This window comes from Mustelus asterias, chromosome 20 (genome assembly GCF_964213995.1).
Source record: "Mustelus asterias chromosome 20, sMusAst1.hap1.1, whole genome shotgun sequence".
In the NCBI taxonomy this organism is placed as follows: domain Eukaryota; kingdom Metazoa; phylum Chordata; class Chondrichthyes; order Carcharhiniformes; family Triakidae; genus Mustelus; species Mustelus asterias.
Window position 1 is genome coordinate 4,449,797 of NC_135820.1, and position 25,197 is coordinate 4,474,993.

General features: G+C 48.7%; 1 protein-coding gene across 2 annotated transcripts in view; it reads left to right on the forward strand.

Annotated features, from left to right (window-relative positions):
* Window positions 1–29: 29 nt before the first annotated feature.
* LOC144508212 (uncharacterized) overlaps window positions 30–25,197 on the forward strand; it is a 31,431-nt gene continuing 6,263 nt past the window's right edge. The window contains exons 1-4 of one of the 2 annotated variants that reach the window (XM_078236028.1): window positions 30–196; window positions 13,059–13,226; window positions 18,306–18,659; window positions 21,459–21,581. In XM_078236028.1, coding sequence (XP_078092154.1) covers window positions 13,178–13,226; window positions 18,306–18,659; window positions 21,459–21,581 — 526 coding nt within the window. In that variant the 5' untranslated portion in view covers window positions 30–196; window positions 13,059–13,177. Of the gene's footprint in view, window positions 197–13,058; window positions 13,227–18,305; window positions 18,660–21,458; window positions 21,582–25,197 lie in introns of those variants that run through there. The other variant, XM_078236027.1, reaches the window with a different exon arrangement.

The window sequence follows — 25,197 nt, forward strand, 5'->3', positions numbered from 1 at the left end:
TGAGTAACGTGTGCTGCTGCCGTGACTGTGAAACTATGAGCTAATCCACCGCTGAGATAGAACAGCATTACTCACAGCCAAGGCTGGTACAACCACGCTTCACTGAAACTCTACCGTGTATTCACCAGAACTCCCAACTCCTGTGAGCGAGGCATCCCCACTGGAATCTCTCAGCAAGCGCCGTGAGTTCAAAGATGTAAGTTCGTTTTCTCCAACCCAGATTGCAATCTCCATCTCTGAGTGGGTGGTAACTCAGCAATGCCTGCCCATTTCAAAGATCTCATTCACTGTAAGCGGAGGGGTGGTGAGTCGGGGAGGGGGGGGGGGGAGCGGGGGCAGTGACATTAGCCATTATCAAGTCGAATCCTGGCTCCATATCTCCCTGCTTTTTCCGGGACAGTGTGAAATGTTTTTTACCATTTTATTTATGGGCTGTGCCCACCATATCACTTATTGCCCATCCCTTGAACGGAGTGACTTATTCAGTGTTCGGGCCTGGGGTAAGATGCTCTGTCAGAGAGACGGTGCAGACTCGATGGGCTGAATGGCCTCCTTCTGGTTCGCACTGCTGCTCCCCAGCGCCACGGACCCGGTTCATTTCTCAGCTTGGGTCACTGCTTGTGCAGAGCCTGCACCTTCTCCCTGTGTCTGAGTGGGTTTCCTCTGGTCCTCCCACAGTCTGAAAGATGTTCTGGTTAGGTGCCAAATTCCCTCTAAGTGTGTCCGAACTGGCGCCAGAGTGTGGCGACTAGAGGATTTTGACAGCCACTTCATTGTGGTGTTAATGTAAGCCTACTTGTGACACTAATAAGCAATGGCTTAACCTCAGAGCTTTTGACTCAGAGAGAGAGATTGCAAGATCACAAGATCTCCTTCAGCTACCATTTTGCATTTGTATAGTTATGGAAGACTTTAGGTGTTCCCTTTAAAATTTATTTATTCGTGTCACAAGTCGGCTTACATTAACACTGCAATGAAGTTGCTGTGAAAATCCCCCAGTCGCCACACTCTGGCGCCTGTTCGGGTCAATGCACTTAACCAGCACATCTTTAGGACTGTGGGAGGAAACCGGCGCAACCAGAGGAAACCCACGCAGACACGGGGAGAATGTGCAGACACCGCACAGACAGTAACCCAAGCCGGGAATCGAACCTAGGTCCCTGGCGCTGTGAGGCAGCAGCGCTAACCAATGAGCCACCCTCTTGTTTCCCATTCCTTTGTTTAGTTCTCCTCTGTATTCAGCTTGGTACCCTACGCTATTATGAGCTTGACATTTATCAATAGCCTTCAGTCTGCTTCACTTTAATCGCCATTAATCACACAAGTGGATCTGGCTTTGGATGCACGGAGTAGGCCACTCAGTCCATCGAGCCTGCTCTGCCATTCAATATCAACAAGGTGCCTGAGCATAGGCAAAATGAGGGCAATTTGGCCTTCAAGATGATTAGTTAAGAGCAGGCAAGGCATAAAAAACTAAAAGAAAAATGACCAAATTAGTTCATGAATACAGAACTGCATGAGGACTAGAACTTGGGTGGCACGGTGGCACAGTAGTTAGCACTGCTGTCCCACAGCGCCAGGGACCTGGGTTCGATTCCCCGGCTTGGGTCACTGTCTGTGCAGAATTTGCATGTTCTCCCTGTGTCTGCGTGAGTTTCCTCCGGGTGCTCCAGTTTCCGCCCATACTCCAAAGATGTGCGGATTAGGTTGATTGGCCATGCTAAATTGCCCCCCCCCCCTTAGTGTCAGGGAGACGAGAAGAGTAATTACGTGGGGTTACGGGAATAGGGCCTGGGTGGGATTGTGGTCAGTGCAGACTCGATGGGCCGGATGGCCTCCTTCTGCACTGTAGGGATTCTATTCTACGAACTTATAATCCAATAACACTTCGCTGAATAATTTCCCAAAGCACATTTTCAATAATTAGCTTCTGCAACTCCTGCCAAGATGTTTTCTTTGCCAATGGATATTTCCTCTTTCGTTTTGACTGCGCCATGTTCCATCCAGCACAAAAATCCACTTATCTCTTTGCTATTTTTCAGTTGTTCCACCTCCTGCATCACCTCTTTGACACAGGGGCAGATTCACCCTTTAAAAATTCTCCCCATGTCTCTGTGGGTTTGCTTCGGGTGTTCCGGTTTCCTCCCATAGTCTGCAAGACGTGCTGGTTAGGTGCATTGGCCATGCTAAATTCTCCCTCAGTGTACCCGAACAGGCGTTGGAGTGTGGCAACAAGGGGATTTCCACAGTGTTAACATAAGTCTACTTGTGACACTAATAAATAAACTTTAAACTTGCACTCATTCTGACTCAAGTTTTCTCTCACTACGGGAAGTGCGGCTCAGAATAGAGTGCCGGGAATTGGGTAACTGAGGAAGTTTGGGATGAAAGGGAAAGAGCTGTTCTTTTGTTTTTTTTGTGTTCTATCTTTCTGAGCTTTCAGGAAGTGGTCTTACCCCTGCCACAGGGGAAGGAACGAGTTATTTGGTGAGTATCTGATAGGTGAATAACTTTTATTTTATTCCTAAGGTTCAAAATAGATTAGCAAATAGTGGAAAGGTTAACAAAATATTCAAAAACAGAAATAAGACATACAACTGAATTGAATAGTTCAATAGTTGATTAGAACACATTAAGAATGACAGGAATGGTGATGTGTTGCAGCTGTAGTATGTGGGATTTTCCCTTGGCGGGTGGGGCTGTATAATGTCAGCCTGTGAGTCCTCAGGGAGGGAGAATGTTACTTGGATTCGTTGTACCAGGAGCCAGTCACACTTCCTGGGACAGGGTCTTCTGACTTGGTCGGTGATCAGGGACAAGGACAGTGCGATTACAAGTGAGGCACTTAAAGAGACTCAGTGGGCTGGAGTACAGGAGCTTACACCATTTCAACTTTCCAACAGGTCCGAGGTATTTTCTGCCTGTTTGGATGAGAGTGGGGATTGCACCGTGATACATGAAGCCATTCAAGTAAGGGTGGTCATAAGAATGTAGTGGTGGTAGGGGAACGGGGCGGCACGGTGGCACGATGGTTCGCACTGCTGCCTCTCAGTGCCAGGGACCCGGATTTAATTCCAACCTCGGGTCACTGTCTGTGCAAACTCTGTACATTCTCCCCGTGTCTGCGTGGGTTTCCTCCGGGTGCTTCGGTTTCCTTCCACAGTCCAAAGATGTGCGGGTGATGTTGATTAGCCGTAATCGGCAGTTATGAGGGCAGGAAAACTAAGGAAATTTGGTCAATTTGGAGCGCCAAACATTGAAGAGGATTATCGAAATCTTGCCGTCGGGGGAGGATCTTACGGTCCCGCCTACAGTGCACCAGCCCCCGTGGCTTCCCCAGTGGCGAGGAGTGCATTCAACAGCAAAACCCAATAACAACGGCAGAAGCGTCAGACCCTGATGCCAGCGAGGGGCGTGCTGCTTAACACCACTGCCAAACATGTCGCCGAGAAGTAGAAAGCTCCCCCCCCGATAGGTCCGATCCATGAATGAGCGAAACTCCATGGGATGTATCCATGTTTAAAGTTTATTAGTGTCATAAGCAGGCTTACATTAACGCTGCAATGAAGGTACTGTGAAAATCTCCCAGTCGCCACACTCAGCCCCCTGTTTGGCTACACTGAGGGAGAATTTAGCATTGTCAATGCACCTAACCAGCACATCTTTTGGATTGTGGGAGGATCCATGGTGAACTAGGGATGCGAAATGTGGTGCTAAACGTAGGGAGAATAATTGTGCAGAGACGGGGGAAAGGAATTCCAGCCAGAGATTATGAAATAATGTCATTTGAATGACATGGACTTACTCACAGCAGTGGTGTTAGGGAAGAGACCATCACGCACCTCTCTCTATGATGCCTCTGCACTGCTGGAAAGAGCAATAGTTTTCTTTTGTCGAGGTTCATCCCGAGCAGTTCCGTGACGCGGGAATGTGCACTCCACGAGCTGTTCCCAGAGATGGACACCCAGACAAACATCAGGTGCTGCTGGAGGGTCATCAACTCAGTGAAAGATGCTCTTTGGTCTGCCTGAAACTTGTTGATCTTTGTCGGATCCATTCATTCCTTTGAATAGACCAAGGTATGATTTTAAAAATGATTTATTGAACATAACTTTAAATTTTTTAAAAAATTACAGAGAGTGGAAGAGAGCGAGAGACAGAGCCCGGGCAGTTGGGCCCGATTACAGAGTTGACTTCAAAAACATTGCAGTATTTTACAGAGCAAACAATTGCACTGGACTGGACTGGGCTGCCAAACAGATAGCTGTTACTAACAATATATGAGTTTGGTTACCTTTGTTATGAACTTACCAGGCACAAGCAGTCTTCAACTAATATAAACAATTCGCAATGAAAAAATGAACAGAACCATTTCTGCTTAACATTGCACTTTCAAATGTGGTCAATTTCTAAGCGAAACCCAGAATTCCAAGCTGAGTTTTAAAATCTGGCCAAATTAGCTGAAGTTAGCTTTAAAGCATAGCATAATTAGTTACATAGGCCTCAAGAGGAAGCCTTTTAACTGGGCAAACCATACAGAGGATCCCACAGTGCAAAGAGTTGTCCCTAACTGAGTGTTGCAGACTGGCACATTCCAAAGCCCAGGACTACGTGCAAGAGGGAGGCAGTAAATCTAGCCGCAGGGAGTCAAAGGGGAAAAGTCGCTGTCTAAAACCTTGTGGCTATAGTGACCTGAGGGGAGGGGAACCGGGTAAAACCCTTCAGGCAGCGCGTACCAGGTAATGTTTGACATGAAGTGAAAATGTAGATGGTAAATGTAACCCGCTGTGCCAAATGTATTGAGAGACCTCAGGCCAGAGTTATCCATGCCAACCATTATATGTCTTGGAATGGCGGGAGGTGGCCTACCATTGGCCGGTGGCGGGATCTTCTGGCACCGCCCTTGCAAATGGGGTTTCCCGTTGGATGTACCCCTCGCTGCCAGGAACCCCACGGTCCAGGAGCGCCATCTGCTAGGTCAGAGGATCCAGCCGGCGTGGATGACTGGAAAGTTCCGGTCCTCGTGCACTGCGTTGGATGTAACTGATCTGCGTTGCGGTTGACGTCATGTCGAATTTGAACTGTCACGCAATTTACCCTTGCAAATCGACTGTTACGATGTGGTGATGAGTATTTTTGTAATTGATGCACTGTGGTCATCGCTTTATCCATAAATCTCATTCCCCCCCGCCCCACCTCCCCCCACACTGCTCCCCAAGTGTGGGCCTGCAATGAATCACAAACATGCCTGATGTGGAATAGACAAACTCCCTGACTTTCAAAAGGGAAATAGCACTCAAGCTGCTTGCTGCCATCCACAGCTCAGCAAGGAGAGAGGGTTGAAATTCAGGAAGCTGTGGTCACATTGGCCAAACGTTGAACCTGCCTCACTGTCACCAATCGACACCCTTCCCTGAACTGCCTCAGAGCGAAGATCTGCTGACTGCTTTAACCCGTTTGGTCGCACAAGAGTCAAACCTCCTCCCGGTTCCTTCCCTCTCAAGCGAGAGACGCTGAATGTCGTTGTCCACTCCAGATTAGTTTATTTATTAGTGTCACGAGCAGGCTTACATTAACACTGCAGTGAAGTCACTGTGAAAATTCCCCCAGTCGTCACAGTCCGGCACTTGTTCGGTTACACCGAGGGAGAATTTGGCAATTGCTAAATACGTTCTCTGTGTGGAGTCTGCACATTCTCCCCATGTCTGCGTGGGTTTCCTCCGGGTGCTCTCGTTTCCTCCCACAGTCCAAAGATGTGTCGGTTAGGCGGATTGGCCATGTTAAATTGCCCCTTAGTGTCCAAAGATGTGCAGGTTAGGAGGATCAGTAGGGTAAATACATGGGGTTGTGAGGGAAATGGGTGGGGTAGGGCCTGCGGAAGGTATTCTGCCAGGGGGTCGGTGTAGATTCGATGGACCGACTGACCTCCTTCTGTAGTGTAGGTAGACTGTGATTCTATGTGAGCCCAGACCCACAGCAATGTGGTTGAGTATTCCGAACTGCCTCCGCCTCCACAGCCACCCCCGCCCGCCTCAACTGGTTGCCACACTATAGGAAGGAAGTGATTGCACTGGAGAGGGTGCAGAGGCGATTCACCAGGATGTTGTGTGGGCTGGAGTGTTTCAGCCCTGAAGAAAGGCTGGTTAGGCTGGGGTTGTTTTCCTCAGAACAGAGAAGGCTGAGAGGCGACCTGATGGAGGTGTACAAAATTAAGAGGGACTTAGAGAGAGTAGATCGGAAGGAGCCATTCCCCTTAGAAGGGTCAATAACCAGGGGCATAGATTTCAGGTCAGGGGAAGGAGGTTTAGAGGGGATTTGAGGAAAAAAAATTTCACCCAGAGGGTGGTGGGAATCTGAAACTCACTGCCTGAAAGAACATAGAACAGAACAGCGCAGTACAGGCCATTCGGCCCTTGATGTTGCGCCGACCAGTGGAACCAATCTAAAGCCCCTCTAACCTACACTATTCCAATATCATCCATATGTTTATCCAATAACCATTTGAATGCTCTTAATGTTGATGAGTCCACCACTGCTGCAGGCAGGGCATTCCACGCCCTTACTACTCTCTGAGTAAAGAACCTACCTCTAACATCTGTCCTATATCTCTCACCCCTCAATTTAAAGCTATGTCCCCTCGTGCTAGCCATCACCATCCGAGGAAAAAGGCTCTCACTATCCACCCTATCTAATCCTCTGATCATCTTGTATGCCTCTATTAAGTCACTTCTTAACCTTCTTCTCTCTAACGAAAACAACCTCAAGCCCCTCAGCCTTTCCTCATACGATTTTCCCACCATACCAGGCAACATCCTGGTAAATCTCCTCTGCACCCTTTCCAACACTTCCACATCTTTCCTATAATACAGCGACCAGAACTGTACGCAATACTCCAAATGCGGCCGCACCAGAGTTTTGTACAGTTGCAGCATGACCTCCTGGCTCCGAAACTCAATCCCTCTACCAATAAAAGCTAACACACCATACGCCTTCTTAACAACCCTATCAAACTGGGTGCCAACTTTCAGGGATCTATGCACATGGACACCCAGATCCCTCTGTTCATCCACACGACCAAGTATCTTACCATTAGCCCAGTACTCTGTATTCCTATTACTCCTTCCAAAGTGAATCACCTCACACTTTTCCGCATTAACTCCATTTGCCACCTCTCAGCCAAGCTCTGCAGCTTATCTATGTCCCTCTGTAACCAGCCACTTCCCTCCGCACTGTCCACAACTCCACCGACTTTAGTGTCATCCGCAAATTTACTAATCCATCCTTCCACGCCCTCATCCAGGTCATTAATAAAAATGACAAACGGCAGTGGCCCCAAAACAGATCCTTGCGGTACACCACTAGTAACTGAACTCCAGGATGAATATTTCCCATCAACCACCACCCTCTGTTTTTTTACAGCTAGCCAATTCCTGATCCAAACCACTAAATCACCCTCAATCCCATGTGTCCTTATTTTCTGCAAAAGCTTACCATGGGGAACCTTAACAAACGCTTTACTGAAATCCATACACACCACATCAACCGCTTTACCCTCATCCACCTCTTTGGTCACCTTCTCAAAGAACTCAATAAGGTGTGTGAGGCACGACCTACCCTTCACAAAACCGTGCTGACTATCCCTAATCAAATTATTCCTTTCTCGGTGATTATCAATTCTATCTCTTATAATCCTTTCCAATACTTTGCCCACAACAGAAGTAAGGCTCACCGGTCTATAATTACCAGGGTTGTCCCTACTCCCCTTCTTGAGCAAGGGGACAACATTTGCTATCCTCCAGTCTTCTGGCACTGTTCCTGTAGACAATGACGACACAAAGATCAAAGCCAAAGGCTCTGCAATCTCCTCTCTAGCCTCCCAGAGAATCCTAGAATAAATCCCATCCGGCCCAGGGGACTTATCTATTTTTACCCTTTCCAGAATTGCTAACACCTCCTCCTTATGACCATCAATCCCATCCAGTCCAACAACCTGCATCTCAGTACTCCCCTTGACAACACTGTCCCTCTCCAGTGTGAATACCACCGAAAAATATTCATTTAGTGCCTCTCCTATCTCTTCAGACTCCACACACAACTTCCCACTACTGTCCTTGACTGGCCTTAATCCTACCCGAGTCATTCTTTTACTCCTGACATACCTATAGAAAGCTTTAGGGTTTTCCTTGATCCTACCTGCCAAAGACTTCTCATGTCCCCTCCTGGCTCTTCTTAACTCTTTCTTTAGGTCCTTCCTGGCTAACTTGTAACTCTCAAGTGCCATAAGTGAGTCTTCACGTCTCATCTTAACATAAGTCTCCTTCTTCCTCTTCACAAGAGATTCAACCTCCTTAGTAAACCACGGTTCCCTCACAAGTCTGCTTCCTCCCTGCCTGACAGGTACATATTTATCAAGGACGCGTAGTAGCTGTTCCTTGAACAAGTTCCACATTTCAATTGTGCCCATCCCCTGCAGTTTTTTTCCCCAACCTATGCCAGCTAAATCTCGCCTAATCGCATCATAATTTCCTTTCCCCCCAGCTATAACTCTTGCCCTTTGGCATATACCTATCCTTTTCCATTGCTAAGGCAAACGTAATCGAATTGTGGTCACTGTCACCAAAGTGCTCACTTACCTCCAAATCTAACACCTGGCCTGGTTCATTACCCAGTACCAAATCCAATGTGGCCTCGCGTCTTGTTGGTCTATCTACATACAGCGTCAGGAAGCCTTCCTGCACACATTGGACAAAAACCGACCTCTCTAAAGTACTCGAACTATCGCTTTTCCAGTCAATATTTGTAAAGTTAAAGTCCCCCAGTACAACTACCCTGTTACTTTCGCTCCTATCCAGAATCATCTTTACAATCTTTTCCTCTACATCTCTGGAACTTTTCAGAGGTCTATAAAAAACTGCCAACAGGGTGACTTCTCCTTTCCTGTTTCTAACCTCAGCCCAAACTACCTCAGTAGACGAGTCCTCATCAAATGCCCTTTCTGCCACCGTAATACTGTCCTTGACTAACAATGCCACACCTCCCCCTCTTTTACCACCTTCCCTGCACTTACTGAAACATCTAAACCCCGGAACCTGCAACAACCATTCCTGTCACTGCTCTATCCATGTCTCCGAGATGGCCACAACATCGAAATCCCAGGTACCAACCCATGCTGCAAGTTCACCCACCTTATTCCGGATGCTCCTGGCGTTGAAGTATATACACTTCAAACTGCCTTCCTGCCTACCAGTACACTCCTGCAACTCTGAAACCTCATCAATGACCTCACTACTCTCAACCTCCTGTACACCAGAGCTACAATTCAGGTACCCACCCCCCTGCTGAATTAGTTTAAACCCTCCTGAAGAGCATTAGCAAATTTCCCCCCCAAGATATTGGTACCCCTCTGGTTCAAGTGCAGACCATCCTGTTTGTAGAGGCCCCACCTACCCCAGAAAGAGCCCCAATTGTCCAGGTATCTGAATCCCTCCCTCCTGCACCATCCCTGTAACCACGTGTTCAACTGCTCTCTCTCCCTGTTCCTCTCCTCACTATCACGTGGCACGGTTAACAAACCAGAGATAACAACTCTGTTTGTTCTAGCCCTAAGCTTCCACCCTAACTCCCTGAATTTCTGCCTTACATCCCCTTCCCTTTATTTATAAAGGTGCTTTATTTATAAAACTTGTGGCGTTTTATTATGCATCAGTTCACAATGTTACTCCAAATGTAATTTCTGGCACTCTCAATGGTTTCACAACACCTCCAATTACAGTTTATATTTACAACATTCTTTCCATGTCAGACATACAGCTCCAGGGCTTCTACCCAACTCCCCTCCCCTCAGTTCACTATGGCTGAAAGGTTTGAGACCTTAGGGGAAGGCGATGGCCCAGTGGTATTATCACTCGACTGTTAATCTGGAAACTCAGCTAGTGCTCTGGAGACTCAGGTTCGAATCCCACCACGGCAGATGGTGGCATTAAGGGTCTACTGATGATCATGAAACCATTGTTGGAAAAACCCATCTGGTTCTCTAATGTCACTTCAGGGAAATAAATCTGCCATCCTTACTCGGTCTGGTTTACATCTGACTCCAGAGCCACAGCAATATGGTTGACTCTCAACTGCCCTCTGAACAAGGGGCAATAGGAATGGGCAACAAGCTTATTTATTTATTCGTGTCACAACCAAGCTTGCAATGAAGCCACCGTGAAAATCCCCAAGTCGCCACACACCTGCTCCTGTCCGGATACACTGAGGAGTATGGCCAATGCACCTAACCAGCATGTCTTTCGGACTGTGGCAGGAAACTGGAGCACCCAGAGGAAACCCACGCACAGGGGGAATGTGCAAACTCCATACAGACAGTGACCCAAGCCGGGAATCAAACCCGTGTCCCTAGCGCTGTGAGGCGGCAGTGCTAACCACTGTGCCACCTTGCCGCCCCAAATGCTGACCAGCCAGTGATGCCAATGTCCCACGAATGGATGAAACAAAAGACAGTGACCTTCCCCCCCTTGTGTCTCTGCTGCGGTTGCCCCAAACTTTAGTGTGTCCCTCAGCACGTAGACCTGGGCTTTGGAATGTGCCGGCCCGCAACACTTGGTCGGGGACAACTCCTTCCACTGGAAGACCAACAAGTTTCGGGCAGACCAAAGAGCGTCTTTCACTGAGTTGATGGCCCTCCAGCAGCAGCTGAAGTTTGTCCATCTCTGGGAACAGCCCGTAGAGAATCCCGCGTCATTTGGGATCGAGAAGAGGAGAAATTTCTTTGCTCAAAGGATGGTGGAGCAGTGGAATTCTCTCCCATAGAAAACTGTGGAGGCCCAATCACTGAATATATTCAAGAAAGCGATTGATCAGTTTTCAGATTTTAATGGCATCGAAGGGATTTGGGGAGAGGGCGGGAATATGGCATTGAGATAGAGGATCAGCCATGATCGTACCAAATGATGGAGTAGGCTCAAGGGGCCAAATGGCCTACTCCACCATTCGATCAGGCCATGAGGCGGCCACTACAATATGATTAGGGAATGTCAGAATTTAGCGTCACAGAGTGAAAGGGGGGCGATTATACCATCTTGTTTCGAAGTGCTGGGCAGACTTGAAAATGGGAGAGTTTCAGATCCGTCTTTTGGGCGTGTTTTTAGCCACCCCCCCGCACCGCCCCCCCCCCACCCCACCCCCCACCCCCCCGCCCCTCCCCATACACATTCCCCCCCGCCCCACCCCTCCCCATACACATTCCACTTGCAAAACTATCAGCAAGTCTGTTGCTTGCTGTCGAAGCCTGTGGGTGGGGCTTAACGCACCAGGAAGCCTGCAGAGGGACGTAGTGCGCATGTTCAGGCCTCTGATGCTGCACACATGCATTGGCAGTAGCAGGGGTCTGACAGACAAAGAGAGAGCTGTCAGTCCCCTGCTACTGCAGGCAGTCTGAGGCAGCTCCCCTCTCCCCGACAATCACGGCCCGAAATATAAGCCCTGCCGACTCCCACTCCACCGCCCAGACCGATCGTGGACCCGCTGCCCTCCACCCACCGAACGCAGACCACCGCCCTCCCCCCCCCACGAATCATGGACCCTGCATCCTCACCCCCACTGATCGCTGCACAGGGGCAATGGGGCCCCCTCCCTCCACCCCCCCCCCCCCCCACCAATTTCTGCAAAGTGGCAGTGGGCCCCCTCCCCCTCCCCATCCCCCTCCTTCCCATTAGCCTCTCCCCCACATTAGCCCCTCCCCCACATTCACCCCTCCCCCACTGCCCCTGCCCCTGCTGGTCCCACCCCCATTGGAGCCGCCCCACTGGCCCCTTCCCCATTAGCCCTACTCCCTAGCACTGCCCGGTGGGCATTGCCCAGGTGTCAGGGTGGCACTGCCAGTCTGGCACTGCCCATGGAGCACCCGCTCCTTGCCCTCGGCTCCTTGCCCATTTCCGGTGGGAGGTTGACCGCGCTGGAAATCCGGCGCTCGTTAAATGGCGCTGGTCGTGAAAACCAGTGCCAATCGCGCTTGGCACTTTACGCCCGACTTTACCACCGCTTCGCACCCAAAAACGGGTGCAACACAGTGGTTATATCACCCTCATGGAGTCACAGAGATATACAGCACAGAGACAGGCCCTCCAGCCCAACATGTCCAGACCGACCAGATTACCTAAACTAAACCAGTCCCATTTATCTGCATTTGGCTCATATCCCTCCAAACCTTCCACATCCATGTAACTGTCCAAATGTCTTTTAAATGTTGCTATTGTACCCGCCTCTACCACCGCCTCTGGCAGCTCATTCCATACACATCACCCTTTGCGTGAAAAAGTTGCCCCAGAGGTCCCTTTTAAATCCATCACCTCTCACCTTAAACCTACGCCCTCTAGTTTTGGACTCCCCTACCCTGGGGAAGAGACCTTGGCTAATCACCTTATCTATGCCCCTCATGATTTTATAAAACTCTATAAGGTCTTTAATTCTACAACTCATCCTCCTACACTCCAGGGAAAAAAGGTCCCAGCCCATCCAGCCTCTCCTTGTAATTCAAACCTTCCAGTCCCAGAAACATCCTTGTAAATCTTGTTGCCAGTTTAATAACATCCTCCCTATAGCAGGACAACCAGAATTGTCCGCAATACTCCAAATGTGGCCTTACCACTTTTGGGTGGCACAGTGGTTAGCACAGTTGCCTCGCAGTCCCAGCGGCCCGGGTTCAATTCTGGCCTCGGGTGACTGTCTGTGTGGAGTTTGCACGTTCTCCCCATGTCTGCATGGGTTTCCTCCGGGTGCTCCGGTTTCCTCCCACGTTCCAAAGATGTGCAGTTTAGATTGATTGGCCATGCTAAATTGTCCCTTAGTGTCCCAAGATGTATAGATTGGGGGAACTGGCAGGGTAAATACATGGGGTTACGGGGATCGGGCTGGGTATGATTGTTGTCGGTGTGGGTTCGATGAGCCGAATGGCCTCCTTCTGCACGTGGGGATTCTATGACCAATGTCTCGTACAGTTGTAGCATAGTGTCCCAATTTCTGTATTCAATGTGTGTTGAAATTGTTTCTTTCATCAGAACTACGAAACGATCTCCACTTCCTGACGAAGGATATTCTGTGGACCGGGGGTCACAGGAAGGTGCAGAAATATTACAGCACGGGAGGAGTCCATTCTGTCCCATCGTGCTGGTCTGCCATGTCGCCTGTCCTCTCTTACTTGCTATTAAGCAGCGCTGTTGTTGTGGGTGAGTACTGGAAAAGCAATTATTCCGCGATGCATCCTCAATGTTCCATCTTCTGGTCCAACAGCAGCATACTTGCTTACTATTCCTTTGAACACTTACAAATAAGTAATTCTGCTCCACTGATACAAATGGTGTTATGAAGGGGAGGGTGACCTCCTTCCAGAGAACTAACTCAACCACTCAAAGAGATGTACCTCCTTTTCATAATCTATTCAAAGAGTAGGTGAGAAATAGGACGATATGTCAATTTTTAGTGGTTGAATCAAAATAACTACCTGAGACTCTCTCTTTAAAAAGAAACAAGTCGCACTTTATCATCTTGCTGGTGCCAGTACAGAGCGAGACTGCGGATAGTTGGGAACCTGTCTTGGGGGCAGGGAATTCAGATGGTGTTCGTAAAGCAGAAGTGGAAATGACTAGGGTTGGGAAGCATTTTCTGACCAGGGCCAGTGTGATCTCCTGGACTCGTTTCGATCGCCTCAGGGGGTCGGAGAGGAATTTCCCAGATTTTTTTTTCCCCATATTGGCCCTGGGGTTTTCACTCTGGGTTTTCGCCTCTCCCTGGAGATCACATGGTCTGGAATGGGGGGGTGGGGGTGAGTTAATAGGTTGTGATGAACAAAGCATCGTAGCTGTGAGGGACAGCTCGGTGGATAGGATATTAGGATGTAGATAGGCTGGAAAAATGGGCGGGGATCCTGGATTCAGGATTCAATCCTGGACCGGGGAGCGGCGCGGGCTTGGAGGGCCGAAGGGCCTGTTCCTGTGCTGTATTGTTCTTTGTTCTTTGTTTTGTTCTTTATTCTTCTAACTAACAGTGAACAGGTTAACTAAACTATTAGCAACCCGAATAAAGCACTATTCTAACGGAATGTTTGTTTAAATACAATTCCCACTTATTAACAGACAAAAAACAAATAGAATTTTTATAGTCACACTCAAAATGCCGTCAGGTTTGTCGTCTCCCTGGAATCTTCTTTCTGCTTTGCTGACTTCTCCTGTGTTCCGTTTGTACCTTTACTTCTGAGATTAGTGTTTATTTTAAGACATCAATGTGGCTGTTACACTGGAAGGACTGTTGCTGGCTGTGTCTCTCTCGCTCTCTCTCCAGCTGCTGTGAACTGTGGCAGTCGCTGGCAGGTGGTCTTCTGGCCCTTTGGAGCTGGGAGCAGTAGTCTTTCTACTCTCGATGACATACTAAAATTCGCACAATAGGATTGGTTATGATAAGTTCATAAGTTCATAAGATATAGGAGCAGAATTAGGCCATTCGGCCCATCGAGTCCGCTCTGCCATTCGATCACGGCTGATTTGTTCCTCGTCCCCATTTTCCTGCCTTCTCCCCGTAACCCTTCAACCCATTACAAATTACAAATCTGTCTAACTCCTCCTTAAATTTACTCACTGTCCCACCGCACTTTGGGGTAGCGAATTCCACAGATTCACAACCCTTTGGGAGAAGTGGTTTCACCTCAACTCTGTTTTAAATTTGCTGCCCCTTATCCTGAGTCTATGACCTCTCGTCCTAGAGTGCCCTATAAGAGGAAGCATCCGCTCCACGTCTACTTTATCCCTACTTTTATCATCTTGTATACCTCAATTTGATCTCCCCTCATTGTTCTAAATTCCAGAGAGTATGGGCCGAAACTGTTCAATCTCTCTTCATACGACAAACCCCTCATTTCTGGAATCAATCTAGTGAACCTCCTCTGAACGGCCTCCAGGGCCACAACATCTTTCCTCAAATAAGGGACCAAAACTGTGCACAATACTCCAGCTGCAGCCTCACCAATGCCTTGTATACTTGCAACAATACTCCCTTACCTTTATATTCTATTCCTTTAGCTATAAATGCCAACACTCAAAACATCAAAATTCAAATCCAATAGGCTGCTGTGATTTAAATGCCCACTTTATATTGATTGGTTAAAATTCAAAAACAACCTGTCGCTATGGCAGCGTTTACTGCCCAGCCTAGCCATACAATATTTCACTCTATGCTCTCTGTGTACTGCACACCCGCATTTTCCAGTTTTTTTTTAAGTACAGAAAACACCTTTTAAAACAGAAAATTTTACAACGCTTAGCATTATTACAACTGTATCACAATTTTTATTATTTTATTAACATCTTAACTTCACAACAATGGTTTCCAGACATAAGAACATCATAACTAACAGCAGGAGTAGTCCACCTGGCCCCTCGAGCCTGCTCCGCCATTCAATAAGATCATGGCTGATCTTTTTGTGGACTCAGCTCCACTTACCCGCCCACTCACCATAACCCTTAATTCCTTTACTGTTCAAAAATTTATCTATCTTTGCCTTAAAAACATTCAATGAGGTAGCCTCAACTGCTTCACTGGGCAGGGAATTCCACAGATTCACAACCATTTGAATGAAGAAATCCCTCTTCAACTCAGTCCGAAATCTGCTTCCCCTTATTTTGAGGCCATGCCCCCTAGTTCTAGTTTCACCCGCCAGTGGAAATCACTTCCCTGCTTCTATCTTATCTATTCCCTTTATAATCTTATATGTTTCTATAAGATCTCCCCTCATTCTTTTAAATTCCAATGAGTATAGTCCCAGTCTACTCAGTCTCTCCTCACAAGTCAACCCTCTCAACTCCGGAATCAACCTAGTGAATCTCCTCTGCACCCCTTCCAGTGCCAGTATATCCTTTCTCAAGTAAGGAAAGGAAGTAAGACCATCTCCATATTTACTCTCGGAGTGTATGCCCATGCCCACCCACTCACACACACACACACACACACTCACACACACACACACACACACCCTCACACACACACACCCACTCACACACATACGTTCACACACACACACACAATGCAGTTTATGTTGAGATTATTTTTGTCTTAATACATTGATGGGAAAAGTGACTTGCTGTCAAAGTTTTTCCACTTGCACACACATAGGCCGATTTGAGAGGCAACAACAATTTACACCGAACGGTAAGAGAGTTTCTTTTAATTCATTCATGGGACATAGGCGTTGCTGGGTGGCCAGCATTTATTGCCCATCCCTAGATGCCCAAGGGCAATTGAGAGTCAACCACATTGCTATGACTCTGGAGTCACATGTAGGCCAGACCGGGTAAGGACAGCAGAGTTCCTTCCCAAAAGGGTATTTGTGAACCTGCCAGGTTTTACCGACCATCGACAATGGTCATCAGTAGATTCTTAATTCCCATATATGTTTTTTCAATTGAATTCAAATTGCACCAACTGCCATGGTGGGATTCGAACCCGGGTCCCCAGAGCATCAGCCGAGTTTCTGGATTAATCATAAAATCATAGAATCCCCACAGTGCAGAAGGAGGCCATTCAGCCCATTGAGTCTGCACTGACAACAGGCCCCACTCCCGCAAGCCCACATATCTACCCCGCCAATCCTCTGGCACGAGGGGCAATTTAGCATGGCCAATCCACCGAACCCGCACATTTTTGGACTGTGGGGGGAAACTGGAGCGCCCGGAGGAAACCCATGCAGACACGGGGAGAATGTGCAAACTCCACACAGTCAGTGACGCAAGCCGGGAATCGAACCCGGGTCCCTGGCACTGTGAGGCAGCAGTGCTGACCACTGTGCCACCATGCTGCCCCCTCCCCCCCAGTCTAGCGATAATACCACAAGGCCATCGCCACCCCTGGGGGAGTGCTGATTGGTTGGCAAGTGAACGCATGGCAATGCCTTGTCCAATTAGAGGCGGCCGGCCTACTTTGAATTTTAGTGAAAGCTTTAAGCTGTATCATCCATGGCAACAACCCTACCAATCAGAGTCTGCTTGGTGAAGTTTGCAGAAGGTCAGGCAATCAGAATTGTGCCTACTTCACCGATCTACAACGTATCGACAATGGCTCTTCCTTCATTGGGCAAATGGGATTAGCTTAGGGGTTAAAAGAAGGGGCGGCATGGACAAGTTGGGCTGAAAGGCCTGTTTCCATGCTGTAAACCTCCATGACTCTATCTATGAATTCTCTTCCATTTGTGATTAATCCTCCTAGTCTTTGGATGGCTCTGAAGAAAAAGCCAAGTGAAATCTCGTGTTCCCCTCCCCCCTGTTCTGACTGTGCGCCACTTTTGTTTTAGAACAGAGAACATAGAACAGCACAGCACTGGAACAGGCCCTTCGGCCCATGATGTTGTGCCGGACATGAGGCCTAACTAATCGCATCTTCCTGCCCTTGGTCCATATCCCTCCATATTCATGTGCAGAATGGGTGGCACGCTGTGGTTAGCATTGCTGCCTCACAGCGCCAGGGCCCCAGGTTCAATTCCAGCCTTGGGTCACTGTCTGTGTGGAGTCTGCACGTTCTCCTCGTGTCTGCGTGGGTTTCCTCCGGGTGCTCCGGTTTCCTCCCACAGCCCAAAGATGTGCAGATTAGGTGGACTGGCCATGCTAAATTGCCCCTTAGTTTCAGGGGGGTTAGCCAGGTAATTATGTGGGGTTCTGGGAATAGGGTTTGGGTGGGATTGTGGTCAGTGCAGACGCGATGGACCGAATGGCCTCCTTCTGTACTGTAGGGATTCTATTCTCTCTAAAAGCCCCCTAAACGCCCCTGTCATATCTGCCTGCGCCACCATCCCTGGCAGCACGTCCCAGACACCTCCCGGTGTAAAAAACTTGATGCCCACATCTCCTTTGAACTCTCCCCCTTACAACTTAAAGTTTATTTATTAGTCACAAGTAGGCTTACATTAACACTGCAATGAAGTTACTGTGAAAATCCCCTAGTCGCCACACTCTAGCTCCTGTTCGGGTACACTGAGGGAGAAGTTAGCATGGCCAGTGCACACCTAACCAGCATGTCTTTGGAGTGTGGGAGGAAACCGGAGCACCCGGAGGAAACCCACGCAGACACAGGGAGAACGTGCAGACTCCGCACGGACAGTGACCCAAGACGGGAATTGAACCCGGGTCCCTGACGCTGTGAGGTAGAGGCGCTAACCACTGTGCCACTGTGCATGCCACCTCGTATTAGACATTTGAACTCTGGGGAAAAAGATTCTGTTTTTTTGGTTTCATGGAATGGGTTCACGAGCTTGCTCCTTATCTCAGTTACAGTTGGCGTTAAGCCCGGGACGGATGACTGCCCGGAGGTGAATTGTGAGGAAGCCCAACCGGTGTTGCTGAATTGCTCCGACGCAGGCTACGCGAGGGCGACGCTGGTCCAGTGGTGGCGGTCGCACCCTCTCGGGGAGCGGGAAGGGGTCCTCCTCCTGCAGGTCCTGAGCGGGAGCATCAGAAAGTCCCCAGGCCAGGCCGACATGGGGCTATCCAGAGAGAGCTGCCTGGAGAACGGGGACTGCTCGCTTATTGTGCAGCCCGGGGGGCAGAGGGCCGGCATCTACCACTGCGTGGTGTGGACCCGGGACCGGATCACCGAACGAAACATACGCCTTGCGTGTGAAGGTGAGATCTTCATTCTGCAATCTCCCATAGATTTCACAGGGGGGCGGTCTCTGCGGAGGTGAGTCCAGAAGAGACTGAGGGACCCTCGAGGGACGTTTGAGTTGTAGCTGAAGAGGTGCCGGCGGATACGTATGTCCCTTCAGACCAGTAAATCAAAGAATCCCAACAGTGCGGAAGGAGGCCATTCAGCCCACTGCGCCTGCACCAACTCTCTGAGGTCCTATCCCCATAACCCCAACAATGTACCCCACCATTCCCCTAACCTGGACACTAAGGGGCAATTTAGCATGGCCAATCCACCTCATCTGCACATCTTTGGAGTGTGGGAGGAAACTGGAGCACCCGGAGGAAACCCACGCAGTCACGGGGAGAATGTGCAAACTCCACATCGACAGTGACCCGAGGCTAGGATTGAACCCGGGTCCCTGGCGCTGTGAGGCAGTAGTGCTGACCACCGTGCCGTTGCCATCCCAAGAAATATTTTAAATTCAACCGCATTAAATAGCACCTTTCACGCCACCTGCATCGCAAAGCACTTGAAAACTAGGGGTGGGGGGAAGGATGCCTTCTCACCTAGCCCTTACCTTACTGCTACAGGGTACAAAAGAACCACAACACTGGTCATAGAAATCATAGAAACTCTACAGTACAGAAAGAGGCCATTCGGCCCATCGATTCTGCACTGACCACAATCCCACCCAGGCCCTACCCCCATCCCTACATATTTTACCCACTAATCCCTCTAACCTACACATCTCAGGACACTAAGGGGCAATTTTAGCATGGTCAATCAACCTAACCCGCACATCTTTGGACTGTGGGAGGAAACCGGAGCATTCGGAGGAAACCCACGCAGACACGAGGAGAATGTGCAAACTCCACACAGACGGTGACCCAAGCCGGGAATCGAACTCCGTTCCCTGGAGCTGTGAAGCAGCAGTGCTAACCACTGTGCTACCGTGCCGCCCTAACTGGTAACTGCGTAGGAGTTGAGACCTTCTGGCAGCCAACCGCAGTGTGTGAGTAGGATCTTTCACAGATATCTCAGCGCTGCTAAATAGACATTAGGTTCATTGTCATAGAGTCATACAGCACAGAAACAGGCCCTTCGGCCCACCATGTCTCTGATGACCCTCAAATTCCATTCTATCGTCCTATTTAGCAGCACATGGTCCACTGCCTACTATGCATTGGTGATTTAAGTCCTCATCCAGATGCTTTTTAAATGTTGTGGGAGTACCTGCCTCTACCACTCTCCCAGGCAGCGCGTTCCGTTTTCCCACCACCCTCTGGGTGAAAACATTCCTCCTCAGATACCCTCTAAACCACTTACTCCTCACCTTAAACCTCTGCCCTCTGGTTTTAGACCCCTGTTTGTTTAGACCCCTGTGCCATGGGAAAAAGATTCCTACAATCTACCCTAGTTAGGCCTCTCATAATTTTATGTACCTCTATCAGATCGCAAGGTGGCACAGTGGTTAGCACTGCTGCCTCACAGCGCCAGGGACCCCGGGTTCGATTCCCGGCTTGGATCACTGACTGTGCAGAGTTTGCACTTTCTCCCCGTGTCTGCATGGGTTTCCTCCGGGTACTCCGGTTTCCCCCCACAGTCTAAAAGACATGCTGGTTAGGTGCATTTGCCGTGCTAAATTCTCCCTCAGTGTACCCGAACAGGCGCCGGAGTGTGGTGACTCGGGGATTTTTACAGTAGCTTCATCGCAGTGTTAATGTCAGTGTGACACGAATAAATAAACCTAAAAACAGATCCCTCACCCTCAGTCTTCTCTGCTCCAGGGAAAACAGCCTCAGGCTATCCAGCCTCTCTTTATAGCTGAAACGCTCCAGCCCAGGCAACATTCTGGTGAATCTCCTTTGCACCCTTCCAATAATGTGGTCACCAGAACTGCACACAATCTGTGGCCTAACCAGCTATTTATAAAGTTGCACCAAGACCTCCCTGCTCCTATATGCTATGCCCCAGCTAATGAAGGCAAGCCTTCTGTATTTTTTTATTCCTTCATGGGACATGGGCGTCGCTGGCTGGCCAACATTTATTGCCCATCCTTAGTTGACCTTGGAGAGCATTTGAGAGTCAGCCACATTGCTGTGGCTCTGGAGTCACATGTAGGCCAGACTGGGTAAGGATGGCAGATTTCCTTCCCGAAAGGACATTAGTGAACCAGATGGGTTTTTCCGACAATGGTTTGATGGTCATCAGTCCATTCTTAATTCCAGATGTTTTTTATTGAATTCAAATTCCACCATCTGCGGGATTCGAACCCGGGTCCCCAGAACATTAGTTGATTTGATTTGATTTGATTTATTATTGTCACATGTATTAACATGTAGTGAAAAGTATTGTTTCTTGCCCGTTATGCTGACAAAGCATACCGTTCATAGAGAAGGAAAGGAGAGAGTGCAGAATGTAGTGTTACAGTCATAGCAAGGGTGTAGAGAAAGATCAACTTAGTGAGAGGTTGGTCCATTCAAAAATCTGACGGCAGTTTCTGTCTCACGATAATACTACTCAGCCATTGCCTCCTTCACCGCTCTATCTCCCTATGCTGCCCCCTCCAGGGATCTATGGGCTTGTATACCCAGGTCCCTCTGTTGCTCAATCCTCCCTCGGGACCTACTGTTCACTGTGTATCTTCTACCCTTGTGTATATTCTACAATTCGCAAATTGTCTGCTGTGTTACACTGAGGTTAAAGTTCAATAAGGGTATGGGGCAGGAAATGATTCAGGTCACCACAGTGATGATAGTTTCACGACAATAATCCTTCGCCTTTTCTTTCAGAATCTTCTTCCCACACTCCTCTCATTGTGGGCGTTATCCTGGCTGTTATCGGGGTGGCCTGTCTCACAGCCACAGCGATTGTCATTTACAGAAGGCCCACACTCAGCCAACACAGGCAACCTGGTAAGATTCACAATGTCCTGTGAATATCCTGGTGATAGAGAGAGAAGGAGAGATAGAGGGATAGACAGAGAGAGGAAGGGAGAGGAATAGACAGAGAGAGAGTTGGTGGGGGGGGGGGGGGCGGAGAGAGAGGTTGTTTTTCAAACTGGAGGCCTGTGACCACTGGTGTGCCTCAGGGATCAATAGGTTAGAGGGATTAGCGGGTAAATATGTGAGGGTAGGGCCTGGGTGGGATTGTGGTCGGTGCAGACTCGATGGGCCGAATGGCCTCCTTCTGCACTGTAGGGTTTCTATGAATGGTGGGCCTACTGTTATTTCTCATTTATATTAATGATTTGGATGAGAATATAGGAGGCATATTTGGTAAGTTTGCAGATGGCACCAAGATTGGTGGCATAGTGGACGGTGAAGAAAGTAATCCCCGATTGCAACGGGATCTTGATCAATTGGGCCAGTGGGCTGACAAATGGCAGATGGAGTTTAATTTAGACAAATGCGAGGTGATGCAGTTTGGTAGATTGAACCAGGGCAGGACTTACTCAGTTAATGGTAGGGCATCGGGGAGAGTTACAGAACAAAGAGATCTAGGGATACATGTTCATAACTCCTTGAAAGTGGAGTCACAGATGGAAAGAGTGGTGAAGAAGGCATTTGGCATCCTTGGTTTCATCGGTCAGAACATTGAATACAGGAATTGGGATGTCTTTTTGAAGTTGTACAAGACATTGGTAAGGCCACACTTGGAATACTGTGTGCAGCTCTGGTCACCCTATGATAGAAAGGATATTATTAAACTAGAAAGAGTGCAGAAAAGATTTACTGGGATGCCACCAGATCTTGATGGTTTGGGTTATAAGGAGAGGCTGGATAGACTGGGACTTTTTTCTCTGGAGCGTAGGAGGCTGAGGGGTGATCTTATAGAGGTCTATGAAATAATGAGGGCCACAGATCAGTTAGATAGTCAATATCTTTTCCCAAAAGTAGGGGAGTCTAAAACGAGAGGGCATAGGTTTAAGGTGAGAGGGGAGAGATACAAAAGTGTCCAGAGGGGCAATGTTTTCACACAGAGGGTGGTGAGTGTCTGGAACAAGCTGCCAGATGTAGTAATAGAGGCGGGTACAATGTTGTCTTTTAAAAAGCATTTTGATAGTTACATGGGTACGATGGGTATGGAGGGATATGGGCCAAATGCGGGCAATTGGGATTAGTTTAGGGTTTTTAAAAAAAGGGTGGCATGGACAAGTTGGGCCGAAGGGCCTGTTTCCATGCTGTAAACCTCTATGACTTTGTGACAGTGTAGTGACTTCAATCAGGCCATTGAGGTTGGCCTATTGGAGTATGAGTTCCCTGATTAAGGAGTCAATTGATGGACCAATCAGGGAGTCTTTTCCTTGTATTTAACAGAGACTGTCAGTTCCTCTGGCACTCCCGAAGGTCGACCGCTGACTGATAGCACTCTGTGTACTGGTGTTGGAATTGTAAATAAAGGGATTTTGGTGAAGGGACTTCGGCCTCTGAAGACTTATTACAGATAGAGTGAGGGAGAGATAGAGAGAGAGGGATAGAGGAAGAGAGAGAGAGGGATTAAAGGATAGACAGTGAGGGAGAAAGAGGAATAGAGAGAGAGAGAGGGGGGGGGGGACAGAGATGGAGAGAGGGATAGAGAGGGAGTGAGGGATAGAGAGGAGGAGAAAGGCAGAAAAAGAGAGAGGGATGCAGAGAGAGAGGGATAAAGGGATAGAGAGAGAGAGGGTTAGAGAGAGGGAGCGAGAGTGAGAGAGACACAAAGAGAGGGGCGGAAAGAGGGATAGAGAGGGAGAGAGAGATAGAGGGAGAGAGAGGGGAAGAGGGATAGAGAGAGAGGGAGATATAGGAAGAGGGAGAGAAAGATTGAGAGGGAGAGAGACACTAAAAGGGAAGAAAGAGAGAGGGGGATAGAGAGAGGAAGAGAGAGGGATAGAAAGAGGTATGGAGAAGGAGAGAGAGACACAGAGGGGAGAGAGAGAGCGGAGGAGAGAGACAGACAAAGAGGGATAGAGAGAGAGCAAGAGAGGGAGGGGTGTGTGTGTCAGGCAGGTGCTCTTATCTTGTGTACCTAGAACAATTAACAAAGAAAAGTACATCACAGGAAGAGGCCCTTTGGCCCTCCAAGCCCATGCCGATCATGATGCCCTCGCTAAACTAAACTAAACCCTTCTGCCCTTACTCAGTCCCTATCCCTCTATTCCCTCCCTATCCATGTACCCATCCAGATACCTCTTAAATGTTGCTAATGTGCCTGTTTCCACCACCTCCTCTGGCAGCGCGTTCCAGGCACCCACCACTCTCTGTGTGAAAATCTCCCCCCGCACATCTCCCTTCAACTTTCCCCCTCTCACCTCTGTTTGGTTTCTGTCTCAACTGGTCGCATCAGAGGCAATAGGGTAAATTGATGAGGTGGATCACTCATAGGATGTGGACAACGCTGGCTGGACCCAGCATTTTATTGCCCACCCCTAGTTAACCCTTGAGAAGGTGGACCCTGTTGCAGCCTCTGAGGTGTAGGTACACCCACAGTGTTAGGCCAGGAGTTCCAGGATTTTGACCCAGCGACAGTGAAGGAATGGCCGATATATTTCCAAGTCAGGATGGTGAGTGACTCGGAGGGGAACCTCCAGGTGGTGGTGTTCCCAGGTATCTGCTGCCCTTGGCCCTCTGGATGGAAGTGTTCATGGGTTTGGAAGGTGCTGTCCAAGGATTCATGTTGAGTTGCTGCAGTGCATCTTGTAGATAGTACACACTGCTGCCACTGTGCATCGGTGGTGGAAGGGAGTGAATGTTTGCGCTTGGGTGGCATACTGTATGACCCAGCCTCTACAACCCTCTGCAGTAAAGAATTCCACAGATTCACTACCCTTTGAGAGAAGAAATTTCTCCTCATCTGTGTCTTCAATGGGTGACTCCTTACTCTGCGATTAAGTCCTCTCGTCCTAGACTCTCCCACAAGGGGAAACAACCCCTCAGCATCTACCCTGCCAAATCACCTAAGAATCCTATATCTCTTATAGGAACATAGGAATTACAAGCGAGAGTTGGCAATGCAGCCCTTCGAGCCCGCTCCGCCATTTTATATGAGCGCGGCTGATCTCCATCTCATCCTAACTCCACTTCCATGCCTTTTCCCCATAGCCCTTTATGCCGCTTTTGGTCAAATATTTATCTATCTCTTGAATCCATTGATTCATTCTGCATCCACTGTACTCTGGGGCAGTGAGTTCCATAGATTCACAACCCTCTGTAAGAAGTAGCTTCTCCTTATCTCCGTCTTGAACCTCCCCTCTCTTACTCTACAACTACGACTGCTTGTCTGAGACTGTTCTAGAAGGGGGAACATTTGGTTAACATTTACTTTCTCAATACCATTGAGTATTTTCTATACCTCAAGCAGCCCAAGCTGCTCAACTGCTCCTCATACGACAACCCCTTCAAACCAGGAATCAATGTAATGAACCTTGTCTCAACCACCTCCAGGGCCACCACATCCTTCCTCAGAGAAGGTGACCACAACTGAACACAATACTCCAAGTGTAGTCTCACCAATGCCTTATACAATTGTAGCAACACTTCTCTACTTTTA